This window comes from Lissotriton vulgaris, chromosome 3_1, assembly GCF_964263255.1.
Source record: "Lissotriton vulgaris chromosome 3_1, aLisVul1.2, whole genome shotgun sequence".
NCBI lineage: Eukaryota > Metazoa > Chordata > Amphibia > Caudata > Salamandridae > Lissotriton > Lissotriton vulgaris.
In genome coordinates, this window is record NC_141689.1 from 820,686,146 (window position 1) to 820,712,941 (window position 26,796).

A 26,796-nucleotide genomic window follows, 5' to 3' on the forward strand; every position below is an offset into this window, starting at 1 on the left:
CCCTCCGTCACAGGGAAGAGTGGTGGCTGCACCTTAAGTGTGCATGTGCTCCACCCAGCCTGCATTAGAGCCTCGGTGGAAAACATGGCCAAGCTCCCATTTCTCATCTGAGCACTGAACCATGGCACTCAGACCAATCACAACTCAGCATTGCAGCATTGTGATTGGCTGGGAGACTGGGTGCTTGCTTCCTGGTACCTGTGTGATGGAAAGGTGGCGGCTAGCGACTTGTGCAACGAGCAGGTACGTTTCTTTTTCATTTTCTTATTTGATTTACCCACTGCCACTGTTCCCTGCCAGCCACTACTGCATCAAGCTATCAAAGCTGACTCTAGGCCAGACCTAAATTAGAACCATCATTGAAGAATTGCAGCTCAGAGTTGTTAATTTGAAACATGTGGTATGCCATTAAATGTCAACCCACTTATGCTATTATTTCTTAATTGTTATTGTCACCATGAAATATTCCCTTTTGTACCAAAGCAATTCTTTATACTCATTCTTGAATGGACACTGTCTACATTAATATTCCCACATGCAAATGCCAACCACATTCAGGAATATCTGTATTGTTTTTTAGTTTCTTTAATTCTGACAAACACATCATATACTGACGCGTCGCTATTTTGGCAGGACTCCTCCCAGTACGAGCTGGGATGCACTCTAAATATTCATGCGTTAATCCGGTTCAGACAAATCCAGGCAACACAACGCAGAGCAGGGACTGTTAAAATCCCTGGAGAGAAACTCGATTGAAACACGATGCTCTTGTGTCGCCTTTCGAATGATTGAAATATTCCAGAAATCTATTTTGTCACATATCCATAATGATGTATACTAGAGAATCTAACAGAATGCAAAAAATAAATTGAATTTAGCCTTGAGAAAGCCCTGGCACAAATCGCCACAGAGGGCGAAACACGTGTCAGCTGTCAATGTTCAATTCTGCACCAATAAAATTCTATTTTTTCTAAAACTGGAGCGACCTCATCACTTGAGTGGCAATCTGAATAAATGATTACAGGATTCAACCTTAAAACAATACGTATACAAAACTGGAAAACATACTCTCTTTCTCATAAACACATCATATTGTTAAGTCTTGTCGAAAAACCACTTTAGCTGTCTTGCCAGCTTCATACTTTTCAAAATATTATAAAAGCATAATGTATACAGGGTTTTTAGTTAGCCTTCTTCATTGATTGTTCTATTAAACTATCTATCGCAATTCGCTTCTACCCACCATAGCATTATAAAGGGCAAAGTGTCAGCCCAGTTCATCATCTGGCAATCTTGCGCTCTGAGTGGCAACATGTTTCCTGAATACATGTGCACTGCCAGCCAAAAATGATTGTGCTTTAGTGCCAGTGTCAGTGTTCATTAGCTAGAGGACCACTTCTTTATTTATTTATTTTACACTTTAGCCATTTTTGCTTACTGCATATATTTGCAAAAATAAATAAATAAAAAAGCACTGCATGCTTATAAAGGCTGGACCTATCGGCTTTGCCAATGATTGTTTCTTTTTGGGGTTTAGTGGCACAATTAATAGTGCATGATTTGTTGATGTAATGTTTCAATATTGTGTCTTGTGTAAAGATGCGACAAACTGCATCAAATCATCTTCTAATGTTTCCTGCTCCTAAAGAATATGTGGTAACATTGCTGTGATTGCAATGCCTACTACTACAGCAAGTTGTAAGGATTTCTTTTATGCGGTGGAATGCACCACCAAGTGACGGTGGTGCGGATTTCAGCACCACAATTGTACCGCTGGCCCTGACACCGCACCACGCTGACTGGGTGGACCCGATGAGTTTCCTTTATTTATTTAAATTCTTATATCGCGCAGGAATCAATCCCATAAGGGTATCTCCGCGCTTTGTTCACCATAGACAATAGCAGAAGGAGTGCGATGGTTAGTGGAGTTGGAATGCTTCCCGGAAAAGGAGAGTTTTTAGTGACTTTCTAAAGGATAAGTGGTTGTTGGTCATTCTCAGCTCAATGGGAAGCTTATTCCACAGAGCGGGGCCGACTGAAGAAAATGCTCGGTCTCCCTGTCTAGATTTTTTTGTTACAGGGGGTTTCAGGAGGGCTTGATTTCTTGAGCGAAGTGACCGGCTAGGTTGATATAGCTCCAGCGATTGAGAAAGATATTTGGGGCTATCTCCATATAAGCACTTGTGGACCGTGCAACACATTTTGAAGCTGATTTGTTGCCGTATAGGGAGCCAATGCAGCTCTTCTAACAAGGGCTTAGAGGGAGTCCTGGCTGGTGCGCTCATAACCAATCTGGCCGCCGTATTCTGGACTACCTGCAAACGGCCCACTGCATCTGCGTTAGCAAGTGTCAGCAGGCCGTTGCAGTAGTCCAGGCGGCTAGTAACCAGGGCCTGTACCAGTGTCTTTCTGTAGGTATCAGGGAGATATGGGAAGACTCGTCTTAAAAGGCCGATGGTATGAAAGCACAATCCTGCAATATGATTGGTATGCTCCTTGAGGGTCAGTTTTTGGTCAATTTTTACCCCTAAGTTTTTGAAATGTGGCTTTGATGTTGGCACTGGGCCTAGGTCCAGCGGCCACCAATCTGGGGACCATAGAAGACTTGCTTTGCCGAAGAGCATAATCTCCGTTTTTGCCACGTTACATTGGAGGCAATTTACGGCCATCCAATGTGACACTGCCCTCATACCCTCAGCAAAGTTTTCCTTGACTTTAGGGTCAAGGGAGCTGAAAGGGTAGAGGAGCTGGGTGTCGTCAGCGTACGAGACCGGCGTGAACCCATACTTCCGTACAATCTCAGCAAGGGGGGCCACATAAACATTAAACAATGTCGGGCTAAGACAAGAGCCCTGTGGCACCCCCTTCGTGAGCACCCTCGAGATGGAGCAAAAGGGGCCCAGGCTGATTGATTGCGACCTCCCGGAAAGAAAGCTCTCCAGCCAGGATAGTGCTAAGCCTCCAATCCCCACTCCCTGCAAACGGCTGAGAAGGATGTTATGAGACACGGTATCGAAGGCCGCAGACAGGTCCAACAGCACTAGAATCATTGAGCCCCCTCTATCCTGTGACATTTTGATCTTATCAGTCACCGAGAGGAGGGCTGATTCAGTGCTGTGGTGCTGTGTAACCCTCATTTACCTGGGTATCTTATGTCTGGTTGGACATTACACAATCCTAGGACCGGTTTCGGGCTTTCAGCCTCATCAACCAGGATAGCCTGACTCCAGTCACCCCCAGTCACTTCGCCACTGGAGTCAAGCTATCCTGGCTGATGAGGTTGAAAGCCCGAAACCGGTCCTAGGATGCTTGATTCCTGTTCAGGGAAGACATGGCCTGGCAGTTCGGTCTGGACTGTTCCCATGAGGCACAGGGGCAAGACTGATTTGCATATGGCTATGTCTTAACTGGGGTGGCGTGGTGAGCAAAAAAACTATGGATTAAACCCAGATCTGCGATTGGGGGTGAATGTTTGACAATGTTTAACATTCCGTCCATCATCTTTTTGTGTTGCATTTTCACCCTAAGTGGTAAGGGTATGCCCAGACATGGGTCCTGTGCACACTACGCCACTGGAGATAAGCTATCCTGGCTGATGAGGGCTGAAAGCCCGAAACCGGTCCTAGGATGCTTGATTCCTGTCCAGGAAAGACATGGCCTGGCAGTTCGGTCTTGACTGTTCCATGAGGCACAGGGTCAAGACTGATTTGCATATGGCTATGTCTGAACTGAGGTGGCGTGGTGAATGGATTAAACCCAGATCTGTGACTAGGGGTGAATGTTTGACAATGTTCAACATTCCGTCCATCATCTTTTTGTGTTGCAATACATTACAAATACCAACACAATTAGCTTTGACAATGCTTATTTCACCAATGCCTCGAACAGTGCTTCATTTTTCCCGATAGTTGCAGGTGTTCAGATCTGGCACTCATTTAAAACCTGGAAATCTAATTTCATCATACACATTTGATCCAGAGCCACAGAAAAAGGAAGAAAATGCAGAAGGAGGGTGGATAAGAAGGCAAGAAAACAATGACGAAGATAGAAAGTGGGCATAAAAGGAACCTACCCTAGACCAATGAAGCATAGACTGGTGGAAAAAAGAGTCAGGGTGTGGTATGAAAGTAAGGCACCCCTTTAGCATTACGTAACCTGGCGATCACCAGCAGTCGCCCAAGAATAACTTTGGGCCCTGAACTTATCTACCTGTTGCAAATTAATCACCGCCACTGGGTTAAAACCTCAGATCGGAAGGTGGGGGTTGGGGTTGTTATTTAGTGAAAAATTGGAGCAAAAAGTCTGAGCAGACATGTCTAGAGGCTTGTCTCAACTGTTTGATAAACTGCACAGTAGACTGTAGACTAAAATCTAAATTATTAGAAAGTCCTGGGATGTTTCACAAAGTAGACAGTATGGCTTGACTGTCTCTGTTTCTTTTTTGTAGACATTAAAAAATAATATTGAGTCATAGCCTCCTTGTCTTAAAAGTAGACCCCACTCTGTGTTTCCAGAATAAATAACCCCTTTTATTTTAAGTTAAGTGCTTTCCGTCACTCCAGCCTGATTTATGATCTGCTGCTTGACTGGGGACTTAGAACCCTATTCTGACTCCCCCAGGTTGCTGTCAGATAGCATGGGTGTGAAAGTTAGTTTTCAGATTTACTTACACCCCAGTACAAATATTGCTCCTTGCAATCGTGTGTGTAAAATAAAAAAAATAGCAAGAAAAATATTGCCGTAATTGCGGTGGCAGAGTAGAAAAAAAAATCTGCTTTTTCTCATATTACCCGGTCTGAACAAAATCTTAAGTGAGAGAGGGAATGGGTTTCAAGTCCACCAATTACCTACCACTGCACTAAATTCGCAGTCGAATAGCTATTAGTGCTAAGAATAGCAACTGCATTGGAAGTCTCTGAATAGCACCAGTTTTGCTCTCTTGCAATTTATTATAAAAAAGGCATTGCTAAATTAGAATTTCACTACAGATTGTGCTGTTACAGTTAGAAGTCCTTTGTGGAGTTAGGTCTCACCTTCAGACAGCTTTTAACATTCTCTTGTCGAAAGCCCTCCTGTGGACCATATCGAAAAATGTACTGTTGGATTTGGGCCAGCTCACAACTTACCATTGGCTGGCTTTCATGTAGCTCTCCTTTGCTTGCTTCTTATTCAATGCATTTCCTACCTCGTCTTTTTAGTCCATCAATTAGAGCACCACCTTTTTTTTATCACCCCGTTGATTGGATTAATTGTATCCTTCCACTCCTTACATTCAGGGAACTACTTTTTTCTGTTCATTTCAGCAAGCGCCTGTCTTTCGTCCTTCAAATCCCTGCCCCCGGCACTTTTGATGATGCTCCACCCCCTCAAATGAATCTGTTTCTTCCCTACTATACCCTGATTGATGTTTAAGTTTTTTTTTAAAACCCCGCCCCCAAACTTTTTGCTGCTCTCCTTCTCCTAGTTGCTCCCCTGTACGACTGCACCTCTTCTCCCTAATCCCCTCAACTCCTCCACTCCCCATTTGTCTCTGCTCAGCAGTATTCCCTTTTTAACCACCACCCGTCCCTGACACATTGGTTTTTCGTTTTTTTCCTTCTGTTTAGGAGAGCCGGCCAGCTGCAATCTCCTGCTAACCTGTTCTTTTTTCGAATGTGTGTAGATTTAATGTGGCAACCAAGCAGCGACGGCTCGTGGAGGGAGTTACGGCGGGGGTGGAGGGTGGGGAGGGGGAGGGGCAGGGTGGAGGTTGCTAAAAACCGGCATATGGATAATTGCAGGTAAGTAAACAATTTAATTAATAAAACGAATTTCGTAGCTCGCACTGCATTGCATTTTGCGATGCAAGGCGCACTACGAAATTCGTTTTATTAATTAAATTGTTTACTTACCTGCAATTATCCATATGCCGATTTTTAGCAACCACCACCCTGCCCCTCCCCCTCCCCACCCTCCTGCCCCACCGTAACTCCCTCCACGAGCCGTCGCTGCAACCAAGTACCTTTATGCAAAACGTCTACAAAGAGTAAGGTAAACCACAAAAAGGGATACTATGCTTTAATGTGAGAAGCAAAGCACAAATAGTGCCCATGCTGTTTAAGTAGATGGCAGAAAAGACTGTTTGTCCATTTAGTATCAGGGGAAGACTTCTAAAGGTTTGTTGGTGGGGGAGCAACCCTTGACCTTGTTAGGTAGGTCGCTCCCCCACCACACAGCTCGGCCTGTGTGTCCTGACCCTGCCCCAGCTGCTGAGAAGTTGAGGCCCTCCTCCACCCGCAGGCTACCACCTGCACCTCATTCCTGGTGGCCAGTAGTAGGCCTTAGGTTTGTATCACTGTCTCTGTCTTTCCCTGTACTGCCCTTACTGTCTTCTGGTGTCTGTGACCGGTGTTGTCTGTCTCCACCCTGTGCCTGCACTCTTTTCTGTGCCTGTTTTTCTTTGCCTTCTGTTCCCCTCGTTGCCCCCTGATTTGTGCCCAGTTGCCTTCGGTGCCCTCGCCGCTCCCATTCCCGCCACTGCATCCCCTGCAGCCCCATCCCCTCACTGCCGATTCGCTGACCCTGCCTCCACACATATGGCGGCCGCTGACGCGCCGAAGGCACACCTAAGGCAAGCCCGTATGCGCCCGTCCGCACCCGGACCGCGCCCAGCGCCAGAACCCCTGGCCCCCGCACCCGCCACAAAGACCGCCACCGCTATGATGCCAGCACACTCCACGCTCTCAACTTCGGACCGACCCACACCTGCTTCAAAGTCGCACCGAAACATCTACCGGGCCCCTTCACCTGCTGGAACTGCAGCTACACCAGCCTCAGAGCCACCGAACCACCCGCCAAGAAAGGCCACAATCACCTCCGATGCATCCTACTGAACACCCGCTCTGCATGCAAACATGCCGTCGAGCTCTGGGACCTGCTCGACACTTCATCCCCTGACGTCGCCTTCCTGACAGAGACCTGAATGAACAACTTCTCCGCACTCAACATTGCCCTTGCCCCCAAACGGCTACAAGATCACCCGCAGAGACCGCACCAACGGAGTCGGAGGAGGAATCGCCATCGTCGACAAGAACAGCATCAGGGTCTCGACCAGCACCGACGACACTCTCAGCACTGCCGAACACATGCAATTCCAGATCCACACAGACCCCAACTCCACCCTCAGAGGCACCCTCGTCTACAGATCCCCCGGACTCTGACCCCAGTTCAGCGACTCCATCGCTGACTTCATCAGCACGCACGCCCTGACCTCCACAGACTACATCCTCCTCGGAGACCTGAACTTTCACCTTGAAAACAACAATGACAGCAACTCCACCACCCTGATCGATAACCTCGCCAACCTTGGACTGAGGTAACTCATCACAATGCCTACCCACTCCGCCGGCCACACGCTCGACCCCGTCTTCTCCTCAAGCTCCCACATCTACTTCACCAACACCACAGAACTCCTCAGGACCGACCACCACTGCATCCACTTCACCTACCAGAAAACGACCACTCACCACCACACCCAACAGATCCCTTGCCGCTGCTGGAGAAAAATCACCTAAGGCCAACTACACACAAACCTCGCTCTCAGCCCACCCACTGAACCTTCCAACACCGACGACACTGCCCACAGCCTCAGACGCTGGATCGACGACTGCGTCAACACCCTCGCCCCGCTGACGAAACCCTCCTACAGAGACACCAGCAAGAGGGCCAGCTGGTTCACCCCAGAACTCCTAGCCTCCAAGCGAGCATGCCAGAAACCAGAGAAGAAATGGCACAGTGAGCAGACTCCGGACAGTCACGCAGCCCACAAGTAAGCCATCCGCCTCCACCATCACCTCATCAGGACTGCCAAGATCACCTCCTTCAAAGAGCGCCTCGACAACAATGCACACAATAGCAAGGAGCTCTTCAACATCGTGAAGGAACTTTCCAACACCGACGACATCCTGCCGTCGCAATCCCTGGGCAACTCCCTCGCCACGTTTTTCCACCACAAGATAGCAGACATCCACAACAGCTTCAACATCCAGACAGACCCAACAGACATCAACACAACCGACTCTCCCCACACCATCGACCACGGCCCCCTGCTAGCTTGGGCCAACGTTAGTATCGATGACACCATCAAGACCTTGAGCACAATCCACTCCGGCTCCCCGTCAGACCCATTCCCGCACCACATCTTCAACAAAGCCTGCAGCTCCATCGCACCCCATCTGCACAACGTCATCAATCTCTCCCTCAAGACTGCGACCTTCCCAGAGAGCTGGAAAGACGCCGAGATCAACGCCCTACTCAAAAAACCCAAGGCGGACCCAAGAGACCTCAAGAACCTAAGGCCCATCTCTCTGCTTCCATTCCCGGCCAAGGTCATCGAGAAGATCGTCAACAGACCGTTAACCCGAAACCTCGAAGAAAACAGAATCCTGAACCCTTTCCCAGGCAGGGTTCCGCAACAACCACAGCACCGAGACTGCCCTCATCGCCTCCACCGACTACATCAGGACCCTGCTGGACAACGGTGAGACTGCGGCCCTCATCCTCTTGGACCTCTCCGCCGCCTTCGACACCTCTTCCACCGCATACTACTCGCACGCCTCCACGCAGTACGGATCAGAGACAAGGCTCTGGAATGGACCACCTCCTTCCTCTCTGGCAGAACCCAGAGCGTCCGCCTCCCCCCATTTCAATCCGAAGCCTCCGAGATCATCTGCGGCGTTCCCCATGGACTTTCTCTCAGCCCGACACTGTTCAACATCTACATGGCCCCGCTCGCACACGTCACCCGACAGCACGACCTCAACATAATCTCCTACGTCGAGGACACTTAACTGATCCTCTCCCTCACCAAGGATCCCATCACCGCCAAATCCAACCTCCACGAAGGAATGAAGGCTGTCGCTGACTGGATGAAGGTCAGCCGACTGAAGTTGAACATGGACAAGACGGGGGTCCTTATCCTCGGCTCCAACCCTTCATCCTGGGACGACTCCTGGTGGCCGACGGCACTGGGGGCTGCCCTGACACTCACCAACCAAGGACGCAACCTGGGAATCATCCGCGACTCAACGCTCGCTATGACCAAGCAAGATAACGCCGTCTACTCCTGCTTCAACACCCTCCGCATGCTCCGCAAGATCTACATGTGGATCTCAACAGATACAAGGAAAAAAGTCAACCAGGCCCTCATCAGCAGCAGACTTGACTACGGAAACGCCCTCTACATGGGAGCCCCGACCAAGCTCATCAAACGACTGCAACGCATCCAAAACGCATCTGCAGGACTGATCCTCGACGTACCACGCCACAGCCACATCACCCCCCACCTGAGCAACCTGCACTGGCTCCCCGTCAACCAGAGGATATCCTTCAAGCTCCTCATCTACGCACACAAGGCACTCCACAAGACCGGCCCAGCCTACCTCTACAGACGACTATCCTTCTACATTCCCAACCGCCATGTCTGCTCTGCCGACCTCTCACTCGCCACCGTCCCTCACATCTGAAGAACAACCACCGGCAGGAAAACCTTCTCCCACCTCGCCGCCAAGACCTGGAACACCCTCCCACTGAGCCTACGACAGACTCAAGACCTGCTGACCTTCAGGAGGCTACTCAAGACCTGGCTGTTTTACAAGTAGCACCTCCCCACTTTCCCCACAGGGCCTTGAGATCCTTGCGGGTATTTAGTGCTCTCTACAAATGATTGATTGATTGATTGATTAAGAGGTTCTTTCTATTGCATGTTAATATGAGCACAGTACAGTAGTTTTGATTACCACTCTGCAGTTCTAATTTTATTGCTTGAAGGTTTACCTTATATGTGGTGAGTGTGAAGTCCTACTATCTCGTTATTTGCTTCTTATTTAAAAGCCCTCGGCGCCTTGGCATGACACTAACAGGGACCAGGAGCAATGCAAACCCCTAAAACATCTAGGTTTTTAGGCTTTTCTTGAAGTGTCCCAGAGAGGTACAACAACGTATCTCTTCCGGCAACCTGTTCTAATGAAAGAGGGCAAGATAGGAAAATGCACGCCCTCCCATTCTTGCATGGCACTAACAAGTTTTGATTGCTTGACCTGAGGAGGCGACCGAGGACATAAAGCCTTGTCTTCTTCCTTAAATAGGTTGGCCCCAGGTCTCGAGTTGCCTTGAACACCAGTGTGAGAAGTTTGAAAACTGCTCTTTTTTGACGGGCAGCCAGTGTAGGGCTTGGAGCAAGGGTCACGAGGGGGAACATTTAGGTTTTTTCAGGACCATTCTTGCTGCAGTATTTTGCAACACTTGGAGCCTAGTGAACAGTTCTTCTGACCAATAGGGCGTTTCCATAGTCCAACCTGCTTACAATAAGCGCCTGAATCAAGGTCTTTCTTGCACCAAGGGGGATCCAAGGAAATACCTTTCTCAGCATCTTCAGGATTCCGAAACAAGTGCCCAAAAGTGATTTTATATGAGCAACAGTTTGCTGTGCAGGAGAACTCCCATATTCCTGACCTGCTTTGTAGGGGATGGGGTTTCCCCCAGCTCAGTGGGCCACCAATCCGGTGTCCAGAGTTCCTCTGCCTTCCCAAACAGAAAAATCTACGTTTTACTGGAGTTCAGTTGGAGGAAATTGTCCCCCATCCATTCCGCTATGTTCAACATACAGGTCTTGGACTTGGCTCTGGTGACAGCAGGGTCTGACTCGAAAGGAATGATCACCTGTGTGTCATCCGCATAAGAAATAGTTTCAAAGCCGTTCGCTCTTATGATGGCGGACAAAGGGGCCACATATATGTTGAACAGAGTGGGTTTTAGGATTGACCCCTGATGTACCCCCTTGTCAAGTGGGGTAGTTGCTGACACAAATGAGTCTAGCTTCACATACTGTGATCTCTCTGCCAGGAAGCTCTGCAGCCAAGCCCCAATGCTAGACCTCCGACACCCATGTCCTGTAGTCTACGAAGCAGGCTATTATGTGATATGGTTTTGAAGGCCGCCGAGAGATCAAGAAGCACTAGCATGGCGGGGATCCCTTTATCTAAGGACATTCTAATGCTGTCCGTGACTTCGATTAAGGCCGTGTCCATACTGTGACCTCCACGAAAGCTCGATTGGGCAGAGTCCAGCAATTGATGTTGTTCTAGATAATCTGTCAGTTGTTTATTGATCATCTTCTCCATGACTTTCGAACAACATAGAAGCAGGGAAATTGACTTATAATTTTTCATCTCTGCTGGGCCTGCAGACGTTTTCTTTCAGAGAGGTTTAAATCGATGCTCTCTTCCACTTGTTCGGGAAGGTAGCAGTATCCAGGGAAAATTGCAAACTGGCGAGAGTGAGGCAGCTAAGGCCGTTGCTAAATCTGCCATGATGAAAGGAGGGGCGCAGTCTGACTCTGATCCTTACTTTGTTGCTACAAGTGCCTCCTCTACTTGTTCCATAGTGATGGTGACGAATGAGTCAAGTTTAGGTAGTGAAGGGTCACTCGTCTGTGGAGTAAGCATCCTATTGGTCTCTCCTCCTCCCAGCAAGTTGTATATGTTGTCTATCTTTTCTCTAAAGTGTGTGGCCAAATTATCACAGAGTTGTTGGGTGTAGGGGGCCGCCACCCTACTCACTATAGGGTTGGTGAACTCTTTTAATATCTTAAAAAGTACCAGTGACAAATTCTTAGCCTCCCTTATCCGCCAACTCAGATGTTCTCTTCTAGCCATTTTACATTGGCCTAGATAGGCTCTGTGTGCCACAACATAAGCTGACTTGTCATCGAGACCTTTGGTTTTTCTCCACCTTCTTTCCAGGCCTCTGCACCTACCCCTCTCCGCTTTAAGCTCTTCCGAGTACCAAGGAGCAGGCTCCCATTTCCCTTTTACTCTTATTACTTTCAGCGGGGCGATACTGTCCAGTGCCTTCCCGACCGCTCCCTCCCATCTTTCCAAGGCCCTGTTGCTGTCAAGCTCCCCCTCCAACAAATGGGGTGAAATGGCCGTATCAAAGGCTTCCGGCATGACTTTCCTCCACGACCTTCGAAAACCTTCCTTAACTAGGTGTTTCATTGCACCATCTGGCTGGCTGAAAGAGAATCTTAAACTCCAATGGTTGGTCCATGTAAGCTCCTGAGGTGAATTTACGGAGAGAAAAGGATTGTTTGAGAATATGGAATCCAGTGTGTGGCCTGCGATGTGAGTAGGCTCGCTCACTCTGGGAAAAAGCCCCAATGATTCCATTGCCGACAAAAGGGGGTTGGAGTCTGAGTTCCAGGTATCTTCAAGATGGTGGTTGAAGTCTCCTGTTAACACAAAGTGATCCTTTTGTAATATATAGGGGGCGAGTGTTTCCAACAGAGAAGAGCATAACAATTGCTTGCTCTCTCCTGGAGGATGGTACACTACCGCTCCCCTCCACGCTTTCAAAGACTCTATCTGAAACACCATAAGCTCTATATATGAGGTTAGTCCTGTGTCTAGTACTTTTAAGTGGTGGGGGGCTACTGCCAGCCCACCTCCCCGCTTCGCTATTCTGTCTAGTCTTGCCACTCTATAGTCTTCAGCGAAGGCGACTGCTAGCACCGGGGTAGAGTGGCTGTGAAGCCAGGTTTCAGTCAGCAGATATAAGTCTGGTTTTTCTTCCTCCAGAAGGTCCCATAACTCCCCGCATGTTTAGAGATTGACCTGGCGTTGATACATAGCCCCTGGAAAGAGCCTACCGGTGATTGGTTGCAAGACTGAGGTTGTCCCCTCATTGACTGATTCACCCCCTGTTCTCTACGTGGCTGGTGGGTTTGTAGAATGTTTGTGGGCCTTACACGGTCCCTTGCCCGCCCACAGCCCATGCAGTGGCCTTCAAGGGCAACTGACATACCCCTCTCACATCTCTGCTCCATTCCCAACAGTTGCCCTCTCGAGTACCTGATTAAGGGCATCCTGTCCCGGCGCCGGGAGACCCCATGTGGGTAGCTGAGCCCCTTATAAATGTCATTACAAATACAAATACAAATACAAAACGAGCGGCACTTCCTGGCAGTCGGTAGCGTCCAGGCACGGGCAGGCGCAGGCAGGCTTGCCTTTGGCCTGCCAGCAGCGCCCACCTCCGCGCCCTGCTTCCTCTTTATGCCCCCAGGCTGAATCGCTAGAGTGCCAACAGCCAGCCGCCCCAATATGGCCGCTGCTGCTGGCGAAATGCGGCGATAGGGCAGCCTCTCTCCACAACAAGCGTACCCAAGGGCAGCCGCGGTGGGCCGGAGAGTTGCCCAGGTGATTAAAACAGAGAAACAACACTTACAGTAAAAAACAATAAAATACAGGTAGGGGAGAGTGCAGTGATCTAAAGGGAGAAATGCACAGCTCTGATCACCTGCTGTGTATGCCGGCGTGTCTGCCACCCTCCCTCTTTGGGAGTCCTCATCGTCTTTGATGGTCATCTCAACGAATTTATCAGTTTCAGTATGCAATGCTGTTCCATCTTGAGGCTATTTCATATGTTCCATGCAAAATGGAGAAAATATATTCCTTTTTGCAAAAAGGTCTTTTAAAGTGTGGATCTGTTTTGCATCCTTGTTTGTACAAGAGACCAATCAAATGGCACATTTCGCTTTATACATTTAACATTCTAGATCAGTTATAAAGACAGTGTTATCAAGGACAGATAAGACACATCAAGTCCATACAAATTATTTTTGGAACACCGTAGGCTCAAGCTCTTGTTTTGTTCTCACACTAGGAGTATCCCGTGTTGTGTGTGTACAATATCTTTTCAAATGCTGCTGTTTATTTTGGCCCATCACTTCTGGTGCATTATGAAGTAGTACTTTCTTACCTAATGATGTTTGTCTTCAATCAGTGCTTGCAATGAACTATATGAGGGACTCATTTCCGACAGCAACTGTCTCTATCACCTCCTGCAGGCTCCCACTGGCCATCACTTTCTAATCTGCTAATGCTGCAAGTGTTAGCATTTTAAACCCTAACCTCTAGGATGTTAATTCCTGAGTACTGTAAAGTATAGATCTCATCAGTCCCTTCTCTCTTCTAGACATTGCAACTTAAATGACTTCCAGCTCTCTTGATATGATTTCTGGGGCAAACCGTGCCTCATCTTGATATCTTTCTTCCGTATTTTTCAAATCCTTCTTCATCCTTATGGATACTTGGTCCACAGAAATGGATATAACAGTATGGGAGATTTCACCAGTCAAGTATACAGGGGTAACAAAAAATCTTAATTATTTGGATTTTTTATAATGTTTGAACAGGGGTCTCTACCAGCGAATTATAGGGGCTGAACCACTCCAATGTCTTCAATAGAGCTTCCAACTTTCCAGTGTTCTAAAACTCCTGTCCTTCACTGTTTTTGTCTGTATTGTGATATATAACCCGCTTTTGAACACTGATTCCAGGTATGGTGTACAATTTTCCCAAAGAAGTGTCCCATCAGTGAGGTTTATCCCCCTTACCTGGAATGTTGGGCCCTCTCCATGGACTGAGCTTTGTCAAGCATCTGGCATGCTTCGAATGTAGCTGTCATTCCAGAAATGAACAAGATCATTTGCCCAAAGTAGAAATAGGACTTTTTCTACTTCACTGCATGTCACTCGACAGGAAATGTACACTATTTCTGAACTGATTACCAATGTCTTGTGTTGACCTGTACTATTAAGCAAATAATTAGCAACACATCCTCTTCAGCATTTCAATTCCCAAAATATTTGGTTTGGTTGTTTATAGTGTAATAGTTATCATAATTAAAAAGTCTTCTTTTATTAAGTCATTTTAAATGCAAACAATTATATTTTTTGTTATATGTTGAAAGGAAGTATTACAGCTGACATAAAGGGGCTATCTAATGTTACCCACAAATAACTTTGCTTTCAAGTTTAAATTTTTTAATTTCTATTGCATTTGTAAAGTAACATATTGCATTGTAAAGTAACGTATTGTGGGCTTTACTGACCGAATAAAACAATAAACCGAGCAATGAATTACAATCATGTAACAGATTTTCAGACGCTCGAAATGTTGCTGTTCTGCAGAGATATTCGGTAAGGGTTTGTTTTCACTTCCCAGGATGCTTCTGGCATTGTAGAAGGAAGGGAACTAATGCAGTTGAAGGGAGGAATTTCATTTGTGTTCAATTTGCCAGTTCCCTATTTCCTCTGATGATCCTTTATTGAGTTGGAGTATTTCTCAGAGAAAAGCACAAGGGGGAAGGCAAAGGTTTAACATGTGGTGTTCTAAATATTCAGCTGTATCACAGGAGTTCAAGAGGCAAAGTTCCCTCAAGACTGCTTCACCATTTCCTAAATAACTCCAGGTAATTGCTAAGTGGGATGGAGGGAACGGATGCTGTTAAATAGCCACTCTAAAGTACAAAAGCATCCCCTTCTCACTTAATTGAAACTCCACCATCTTTCACCAAAGCTGGCAGACAAAAAAATTGACGAACAATTGTGGACTACAAGTCTGGCAGAGTGATATCCCGATCCAAGCACAGTTTGAGGAACACCAGGCCGGATATTATGGAAAGGAAGCTCATTTACTAAAATCTGGTGCAGGTCCAGGCATTAGCTGTAGTCATAAGTGCAACCCAGATGACCGACGCCACCTAATACATGGCGAATGCTTTCCCTTGCCTGACACAAGCCTCCTCTGCCATAGACGCCCTCCCTGCCCATGACCACCGGACGCCCAATTATTTCTCCTGATTCCATTTACCATATAGTCCAAGCAGAACGGGTAAAGGAACAGGAAACGACGTACAGTTTAGCTCATAATGGGAATCTATTTAGGTCTAGCATGCCGACAGCACATGTACAGTCATTGCGAGGCACAATTTGTACTATAAAGGGCTGGGGGCCCGACCATTGCTTACCGTTGGTTGGATTCATTGCCACTCCTATTTGCTGCCTCCTATTGGCCAGCACTTGACGGGGTCCTGTCCTGTTCTGTAGATTTGAGCATGGTCACTGGGCAAGGAAGTGCCTACCATGGTCCATAGGCCTCCGACCCACTCAACTCTCACTCTGAGTCCAAACTGTATGGAGTAGTATGGTAAGTTTTAATTGATTAAGTTTAATAGCATGGACCAATTACTGATTGATTTACTTTGATTAGCAACCTTCATCTGTCCATCCATTGCTCGCTGTGATTCAGGTACTATTTTTTTATGATTCCTGTCTGAGTTACATATTTTCCTCCCATTCCCCACCCATTGTCCATGTTTATCCTTCCCAACACCTGTATCCGTGTTGCTTCTTACCCTTCCAAACCCCCACCTTTACCTGTATTGCTTCTTTCCTCTCTGTTGTCCCTGCCACACATCATACGAAAAAAAAGCACTATGAATATGCCATAATTGCCTTTTCATAGTGTTTTTTTTACCATTTCTACCCTCCCTCGAGTTGCACGTGATGCCCACCTGCACAAGAAAATAAAGCACTATGACACAACAAGCAGCGACCTGTACTTTTACACATGTGGCAGTACTATATAGCTAAAAGACTTTGGCAAAGTCAATAGCTTTTACATTGGTGAGAACTATTGGCTTTGCCAATGCTTACTGATCTTGTAAAACTCAGTTCTAATGTTATTTACCATTGCATGGTTCACGGCTGTAATTACTGGTCAGGTGATTCCAGACTCGGTAATTTTAGCGCTGCTGCGAAGTGCAACTCGGAATTATGCCATATGTGCACATTCAAGAGTACTCATTTAAGTTACAGAAGATTTTTCTTATTTTAATTTTATTAATGGTACATTTTGGAGAGAGAGAAGAACTTACAGCCACATCACACCCTGATCGCTCTCTCCTTTGAAATACACCACTGATCCTGTGAAACAGAATGAGGAAAGCTTAGGAAGGACCTTTATGGAAGCATTTAAAGCGGGTGGGAGTTCAGCTTGCAAAGAAATAACAGAGACTCAGTGGCAAGCTATGAAAAGGGGAGTAGTCTTTCACATAATGTAGAATGCCTTAGGGCAAAAGGGACAAAGGGGCACATGCATCATTGTAGGATTTTGCATTTCCTAAATAGCGAAAATGAAGGAATCGCTATTTAGGAATTGCAAAATCCTATGCATCAAGAAATCCTAAATTTTTTTAGGATTTCTTAAATTTCGGAATTTGCGATTCCTTAATTGCGAATCGCAATTAAGGAATGGCATTACATTGATTCCTATGGGCCTAGACCGTTTTGCATTTCTTTTTTTAGGAAATCGCAATTTGTTGATGCATTGCAAGGGTGCAGAGGGGGGTCCAAAGGACCCCCCCTGCACCCCTGAAATGTATTTTAAAGTGCATGTTTCACACACACATGTCCTAAGGACATGTGTGTCTGTAACATGACACTTTTCAAAATGCATTTTTGTGCTTTTTGAAACAATTTCGCAAATTAACACGAGGGTCAACCTCGTGTTTTTTTGCACTTCCTAATTCGAAATTCGCATTTTTTTGAAAAATCATGCATTGCATTTAAGGAATAGCACAAATGCGATTCCTTAAATGCATTCGCATTTTTAGGAAATGCAAAAAAAAACAAATTTTGAAAAAATGTTTCATGCATCCCAAAAACGTATTTAGGAAGCGCAAACGCCCGAATTTACCGATTCGCACCGTTTGCACTTCCTAAATAGGTTGATGCATGTGCCCCAAAGCACTTTAGGCAGACGGATACTATACTACTCCATACAGTTTGGACTCAGAGGTAGATTTGAGTGGGTCGGAGGCCTATGGACTATGGCAGACGCCTACTTGCCCAGTGACTTGGGCGTGGCATTGAATTTCATTACTCTTTGCTATCAATGGCTCATCACCTTTCTGTGGATTTGTGAGAGCCCTTCAGACTTATCTGTGGCAGTTAGACGGCATGTAGATGCCACCAGACTGGAATCTTCCAGAAGCGACTCCCTATTGGCAACAGCTGAGCGCAACCTGCTGAATCCTTTGCATCCCTCGTTGCAGCCAGGCAGTGACTGTGTCAAGGCCACTGCACAGCCCCAAGGAGGGGGTGCTGGCCTACGGCTCCCAGCAGCAGCCAGTGGAAGAGGATTTCCTGTCCAGAAGAATGCTTTTGAGCTTTTGACACATTTAGTGTTCCAAGTTGAAACTTTGTATGCATTTCTGTAAGGTACTCGCTGCAGCATCAATGCACAGCGCACTCAGTACGGCTTTAAGCAGATAATGCATACTGACCTGCTTCCAAATCAGTGGTTCTGATCTGTGGTCCAAGGTTTCCTGGGGATTCACCACTGATATACAACATTAAATAATATTAAACTCAATCAATTAAAACTAATAAAATATATACAAATAAAGAAGCAAAATTGAAAATCTTTCTATATTTGATTGTGAATTACACAAAACATTTCAGTATTTGAGCATTTGTTTGGAGTATACTTGTTTCTATGTTTTTTAGGTCGAACATTCGAGACCTCTTGTATATACTTTAGTGTATACTTATATTTGCATGTACTTTGTGGGCTCTGGAGATCAGCCCTAGGACTTGTCCGCTAAGGGACTTTTTTTCTGTTCAACTGCCTCTGTTTAACTGTCTTGATAGAAAACGACCAGTAGAGGTCAGTAAAATACCAGAATTGCTTTCTGCTTGTTCAACTGCCGCTATTTGACTGTCTTGATAGAAAACGACCAGTAGAGATCAGTAAAGTACCAGAATTGCTTTCTGCTGAGGGACTTTGTTTATTTTATTTTTCTCACAACTGCCTCTATGTAACTTTCTTGATAGAAAACGACCTGCAGTGGTCAGTAAAATACCAGAATCACTTTAGCATTCTCTAGATTTCAGTCCATAGAAATTGTCTTCCACAAGCACCCGTAGACAATAATATTTTTTTCAAATCTTGTATTTTCAGTGATATGACCACTGAAGGCCCGGATTTTATATTAAAAACAGAGCTTTGCACTATACCATTTCCCACTGAAAGGCAATATTTCTCTCCGTATGTTCCCATACCAGGAATTTCACACAGTTTATGTCTTACTGTACCTCCATGGTAAAGAACAGTAGATGTTTCAGCACCCAGGCTAATGTGTCCTGCAGGCTAAATACATATACATTCCCAAAGGCTAGACCGATTGCATTGCAAATTCTTGTTGAGTATTGTTTTGAGGTCAAAAACATAGAAATTGCTTAGGCTGGGAGTTCCTGGCTTTCAATAACGACTCATTGGGGGCCTCAGAAGCTAGTAATGATTCAGCGTGGGTCCACAGAAGTCAAAAAGTTATAAAGCACTGTTCTTCATCTTCTACAGCTTTGTGAGGTGGCTGCGGACAATGTAAAAACGGACCTAAACCAAAATAACATGACTTGGGGGTCGTGACTTTTCCCAACACGAGCTATGTAACTGACTCTGCTTTATCTTAACTTGATTATAGGCAGGAGGCACTGGGCACCCCTCAGCAGGCAGAAGTATGGAGCCTCTGTGATGCCCTCTGCAGTGGGCACCACTGGCAACTTTTTGGATCAACTATGCTTAGAAACAGCGTGGCTTGATTCACAGATTACAGTTATGTGTAAGTTTGTATTTTTTTGGTATTCACAAACTACAAGTTAATAGTAAGTTTACGACTGTGGAGACTCCGCAGGTGGGGCAGATAACTCAACACATAAAAAGATAAGCCTGTCCTATTTTTTTATGTGCGACCGCAGAGGGTCCGCACTCATACACTCACTATAACTCATAGCTTGTGAATACCCCAAAAAATGTAAACTTACACCAAAGTGTAAGTTTACCTTTGTGAATCAGGCCCAGGGTGCTCAGATGGATGTTTTTGCAAAGAGGTTATGTAAATTCGGTACAAACATCTTACAACAACAGACCACATCTAGATTTGCTGTCTCTTCCTTGCAGCACAAAGTCACAGCTTTAGAAGCCTGTTTTAGGTTGATTGCAAGCACAACCAAGCTAAGCCCTCTTTGTACAAATGTACAAACAACGTTCTGCAGTCAGTCTACTCCTGAAATTTTACTTCGGAATGTAAAAAGTTGATGGAATGGAATGTGGATTTCTAATAAGGAAACTGTCAGGAAGGCGGGCGGAAAAGTCACTATGGACACACCCAGCATTGGACAAACGTCTCTTCAAAATTTAGGAAACCACGTCATTATAAGGGATGCATATCACCTATCTCGCGAGCAGTCATTCAGGCAGAATTGTTGACCTATGAATCCGGTTCGTGCATGATCGGGTGGCTGGGGGGTGGACAGAATGCTCTTTACGTCCTCGAAACATATGTCTGAGCTGCCACTTCTTCATGCGTGTTCTCAATGGTGCAGACCCAGCTGTATCACTGGAGGGCCTCAAAACACGTCACATCCTAGCATAGCCTTCCTGGAAGTGCAGCTCAGCTTACTCCTCTCATTATAGGGGGGTCCAGTGCCACGCATGCTATTTGGACTTTAAAAGGGACATGCTATATAGAAGCATCTTGCTGTAATGAAACGCTGTCTAATTTAGTCCAGACTCCAGATCATTATGTTCCATCTAAAGTAATAGCCAGTATAATTTAATGCAGTTTAGTGTAATAGCCCTACCAGGCAGAGCGCAGATATTGAGAACACATGTTCTGTGCTTATTGGAACTCCATATAATAAGTTCTTGGCAGAAATAACTAGTGTCTGCCATGCTTGAGCGAAAGGTCGAGGCCTCTGACTTCAACCCCCTGCTTTTTTAGAGCTCGTGTTCCCCTGAAACGCACGTGTGCTGTTTTTAGGTTCTTTTGCAGAGAGGTTGAGCTGTATAGACTGCATGCCTACTCACTCTTCCGGCCACTCTTTGCTCACAGTTGTTCTCATTCTCCCTCTGTGGAGAAGGTAACATTAGGGGTTAATTGTGATGCAAAACAGCCAGGCACAGTGATGGACTAGGTCTTCTGGCAGCCCAGGAAAATGTGTTCTTTCCGGTCCCCTATTGTATGGACAGTGATTAATTTGTGAAAAAATAAGTGCTGGGGCTCTTGTCAAGAGGCAGCTTGCACCAGCCTATTGCTCCTATTCGCACCGCCTATAACAGAACCAACTACTAACCATGAAACCCTTCAGGTTGGGTGAGGATGTGGCATAACAGCCAGAGCTGCTGACTTTGGAGCAGGGGAACCAGGTTTGAGTCTCGGCTTAATCACTGAATCTCCCCGAGCCTACGAAAAATGAATGTGTCCTTAACTTGTGCTCATGAAAAGCATGCCAGTCGTCTTTCAGTCGAGTTCGAGATAAAAGCGCTGGTGTTGATTAAGTGTTGCTGCCGAGCACTGGAAACCTCTGCCTCAAATTAAGCTCTGTGTATGGAGCAGGTAACAATTCAGTCCGACTGTCTCCTAGAAGACTGTCTGCAAGAAAACTGGTTATGTTGCCTGAAGGCTGCCAGTCTACTTAGCAGATGTTCCCCCAGACCGTGCACCCCTAAAAGTGGGCCCTTGTCCTCAGCCCAGTGGTGGTCTTCCATGGCCTCTTTCAGCATGCTCAGCCCTAGAAAGGAGCATCTCTGAGTTAAAAAAAACAACAACATATAGTATTGATTAATTAGGCCAGGCGTCCAACCACTTACTAATACCACATTTTAATCCAGATGGTAAAACAGGACCAAATCTGAATGTATATTTTGATTTAGTGAAGGGGCCACTTTTTGTGCAGAAGATGTGCAGAATTTCAGCAGCTTTGGAACACAGGAATGTTTGGCTGGGGCTAGTTTGATGCTGGTTAGAGACGATTAAGGATTTTTGGACAAGATTGTGGCGCTGCGGAGAAGGGAGGACAATATAAGAAATGTCCAGACTTTATTGCCGGGGGCGTGGCTCACTGAGATATGGTGGAAATATGAACTAAGGCTGATGCATCACAGGCTGGCATCTCTGGAAACTGATAACGATTTACATATGTTTACTTGGGGTTGAAAAATGTAGAAGTACTGCAAATTCACACTATGTATTCACGAAACGTGGATTTACGCTCACAAAGGGATTTTCTTAGGTAAATATTGCACCACTTTGCAGTAATATACCCTGGAATTAAATCCGCTTCAGGGACACAGGAAGTGGGTGTTTCTTGGGCGGGGGAAGATGGGTGGGGCGGGGACATTGATTTTCTTCCAATGTTGGCGAATGCCAATAAATCTGCAAGTTTATAGGTATTTTAATACTTTTACAGACAGCATCCCCCATCGAAATGCTCATAAATATACTCCGTTAGGTAGAAGTAAATGTATATTTGAACAATAAAATAAAGTGCACAGGAAGGGGATTCTCTACAGGTAAAACATGTCGGCACTGTTGCTGTATTATGAGGGATTTATGTATACGTAGAGATACACCATGTAAATGTACATTTGTGAATAACTTGGAATGTCCGAACTATTCCTGGGAATCAGTGACTGCCACAGCTTCCCATCCTAAGGGGCATATTATCAAGCCTGGGCGATAAAATTATCGCCACTTTATCGGCAGGAAACTGACGATAAAGTGGCGATAATGGGCTTGATAATATGCTGTATGGAATTCCAATCGAAGCTCATGTTAGATGTCCTTCACATTTAACATGAGCTTCGATTGGAAATCAATAGAGCATATTATCAAGCCCATTATCGCCACTTTATCAGCAGTTTCCTGCCGATAAAGCGGCGATAATTTTATCGCCCAGGCTTGATAAAATGCCTCTAAGTTTCTTTGCGATTGCCAAAAAAGTCGGAAATTTACTACAACCCTGGCCTATGTGAACCCTTGTGGGAGTAAATGTTCCACTTTTATTTAAGAATCGCCCTGAGAAAGTCACACCACCAAGATTAAGACACAACTGCCCAGAACACGCTTTGTGAATGAGTCCTCAAACTTGAGGAGTGTTGTAAGACTAAGACAGGAGAAGGACACAACTGCTTACAGAACAGTTTTGGGAATGAGGCCCAAACTAAGTGGCCCTTTGTCTAATCTTTTGTTTGGCTGGGGCTGGCGTGCTGACTCAGTGGTGTAAGGCAAACCATGAGCCTCCCCTGCAGAATCTGATAAGGGAGTCTCTAATTGCTCACAAATATTCATGGGCTTTGGGCTGAAAGGGTGAGGGGGGGTGGGGGGTATGAAGGGTTTATGTGACGTGTAACGGGTCCAGATGCCATTCCAATCAATCTATACTGAACGTATCGCAAAGGGGCTCGGATGAGGCCCCTGGGGGAGGCGAAGCACGTCAGCTTCCTAGAAGTGAAAGTTATGGTTTATGTTGAATCTTATTACAGTCTAAACTGGGCATGGAAAACCTATCAGCCACCAGGGGAAAGGATTGGACGTCTGCAAGCCTGCGCACTGTAATAATGTGGGACTTGTTGTTCTTTTCTTCCAGGGAAGACGATCAAGAAGACGGCTTTTGTCAGCCGTACCGAGGAATTGCCTGTGCACGATTCATCGGCAACCGGACTATTTACGTGGACTCTCTCCAAATGCAAGGGGAAATTGAGAATCGAATAACAGGTAGAACCTCTATTGTTCTCTGGCAGGGACAGCAGACTGTGTCACTCCTTTATCATACTGTGTGCATTTGATTACTCTGTCGTTTGGAGCCGATGCCATGTATTGTAAGTGACCTAGCACTGTCGCCGCTTACATTACGTCTTTTATTAGTTTTTTTAGTATTTTGATCAGCTTCAACTATATGCATCTTGTAAGCACTTACAGGAGCATACTATGACAGTCTTGTAAACTGATACCAACGTTGAAAGAGGCAGCGCTGAACATATATAGGATATAGTGGCAGAAAACGCCCTAATAAACTGCTTTTATAAAATCAGCTTATCTAAGTGCCACCAATCCCCATGTGTTGGTGCATGCTGCCCTCTACTGGTACGCATCTGAAAACTGTTCTGTAGAAAATGCGAAAAGTGAATGTATTTTGTCCGACCAGTGATCATTAAAAAAGTCTAGAATCTGGCAAAGTACTTACAGAGTGAATATCATAGATTGTCCGCACCATTGGCCCGATGTAGGTCACCAGTACCGGTCGGTAACGGCCGAATTTGGCCGTTACCGACCGGTATTTGGTGATTGAGATGTAGGGGGCTATCAGCCACATGCATCATTGTAGGAATTTTCGATTCCTAAATTGCGAAAATTAAGGAATCGCAATTTAGGAATCGCAAATTCCTATGCATCAAGAAATCGCAAAAGTTTTTGCGATTTCTTACTTTTCCTTATTTGCGATTCCTTAATTGCGAATCGCAAATAAGGAATCGCTTTACATTGATTCCTATGGGCCTAGAGGCCCATAGGAATAAATGGGAAGGCATTCTCATTTTGCGAATTCGTAATTAAGGAATCGCAAAATGAGAATGCAATTTCAAGGGTGCAGGGGGGGGTCCAAAGGACCCCCCCTGCACCCCTGAAATGTCACGTAAGTACATTTTACTCACACACGTGTCCCAAGGGCATGTGTGTGTGTAAAATGTAAGTTTCAAAAATGCATTTAATTGCATTTTTGAAACTTTTCGCGAATTACCATGAAGGTGTACTTCATGGTAATTTTTCCTTTCAAAATTGCGAATTCGCAAAAAAAAAAAATCATGCATAGCATTTAAGAAATCGTAAAATTTGCGATTTCTTAAATGCTATCGCAATTTGAGAAATCGCAAAGAATTGCGATTTCTTAAATTGCGATAAATGAAAAATGAATGATGCATCTCAAAAAGTGATTTTGGAATCGCAAACGGCCGAATTTTGCGATTCGCACCGTTTGCGATTCCAAAATCGCTTGATGCATGTGCCCGAAAATTTTACATAATCGGTAAATTTACCGATTCTATAAAATACCGAATCGGTAATTTTACCGATTCTGAAAATTTCTGATGTAGGTCACTGTTTCCAGTGCTACAGGCCTTTCAGATTCGGTATTTTACCACCCAATCGAATTGGGTGGTAAAATACCGAATCCAGGTGTGCTTGCACATGTGTGCATGCACATCTATGCCATGTGATGCCTGTATTTGGGGTGCTAGAGGGTGTCAAAGTGACACCCCCTACACCCTTGCTGGAATCGGTATTTACCAAATCGGTAAATACCGATTCGGTAAAGCCCATTGATTCCTATGGGCTTCAATGCCCATTGGAATCAATGGGCATTACCGAATTGGTATTTACTGAATCGGTAAATACCGAATCTTAACAATTCGGTATTTACCGATTCTGTATTACCTACATTTCCCCCCCTCTATTTTACCACTTCTGAAATACCGATTCGGTATCATTCGGTATTTAAGAAGTGGTAAAATTAAATTACCTACATCGGGCCCCATGTCTCCAAATCATATCTGGAAACTATTTGTTTGTTTGCCGCTGCCTGCAAACTTTTAAGGAACCGTTTTCAATGCACTGAATTGTGGTGATTACACTGGAAACTCGGATAGTTGTTTGAGTTGACAACCGCGGTATGTGATTAAACGGATCCCGCTTAATCTGGTGATATCTTGGGTTCAAGCTTATATCTGTAAAGATGGGGCCCTAGGCCCGCATGATAGAAATAAGTGTGACACGGACACCAGCTTATGGATGGTAATTCTGGCCACGAGCACGTGCGCTCTGGTTCTTTTATTAGCAGCGTCACCTGACCCAGTGATGTCTGTGGTGGGTGGGTGCACAGTGTATGGTTACACTGGAGAACAACTAGACTGTGTCCTGGCAGGACACTATATCCCTCCCAAAATTTAATGAAAGGAAAAGCGAATGTCAAACCTGCAAGAAAACAGAACAATAACATTTGATAGCCCCAACAGATCTTCTTCAGGCGATCAGCTGCGAGAATGTTGAAAGTTCCAGGACTACAAAGTCAGTCATATGAGCTTCACCTCAGCGGTGTACTTCAGATCATCCTTGTCTTGCTGTGTTGACGCTTATATACAGTGTTCATCACTTGGAGCATCGGGAGCAGAATGGGTGTGACCCTTGAGGGGTCTCGCAGTTGTTCCTAGTCCAGTGGAAGACAACGCTTGTTGGTTGTTGCAGACGACTGTGGCACGAGAGGTCTTTCTTTGGATTTGCTGATCTTGATGCTTTCACACCTCCGTCCGGCCAAGTAACTTCCGACTTGCCTTTCTTGCCGGACTCCTCTCTCACTGGAGCCTCGAAGACTGGCCTCTCCTCTTTGGACTCTTCTCTCACTAGAGTCGCTGGGAGGACCCTCTTGCCGGACACGATGGGACCGGGTGGGCCGTGCGGGGCTTCGCATGAGCCGCGCAAAAGTGTCGCTGAGGAACTGCCAACGGACTCACCGCCAAGTCTCTCATGATGTCCTTGGGGGTGTTGATGTCATCCGCCAGGATGATCTTGCCGTTAGGACATGGGTTCAGTGTCTTCACCAGACCGTTTCTCTGTGCCAGGTGTTCACCTGGGGCCTTCGTGCTTCCTGTTGCCTGTCATGGAGCTGCCTCTACTGCACCTCTCCCATCCGTATTCCTCTCTCACAGGACAAGCGGCCGAGGCCCTCATCCCCTGTACTGCCACGTGACTGTGTGGGCTGTGTGGGTCGCTGCAGAACTTTGGACAGGGCCACAGTCGAGTCTTGTGTAGTCCACCAGGGTGGATTGTCTAGTGCTCGGGAATGCTCTGCTTCAGCAAGCTTCAGGTTCACGGGGCACCCATACGGTTCTTCAGTGGTTGGTCTCCTCAGGTGCGAGTTGTCGGGATTACTGGGATCCACACGGATGTTGCGATGTTCTTTGGACAGCATCGATGTTCCTGTATGCTGACTGTTGCGATGCTCCTTGGACAGCACCGATGTTCCTGTGTGCTGACTGTGGTTCTCTCTCTTCCTCTGTGGAGTGATGTTGTGATACTCCATTC

At 45.9% G+C, this 26,796-nt stretch overlaps 1 protein-coding gene across 1 annotated transcript in view; it reads left to right on the top strand.

Moving 5' to 3' along the window:
• Nucleotides 1-26,796, top strand: part of ROR2 (ROR family WNT receptor 2) — a 319,672-nt gene that overhangs the window by 262,119 nt on the left and 30,757 nt on the right. Inside the window, exon 5 of the mRNA XM_086961128.1 lies at nucleotides 23,312-23,439. Within this exon, the coding sequence (XP_086817254.1) occupies nucleotides 23,312-23,439 (128 nt within the window). The remainder of the gene's footprint in view (nucleotides 1-23,311; nucleotides 23,440-26,796) is intronic.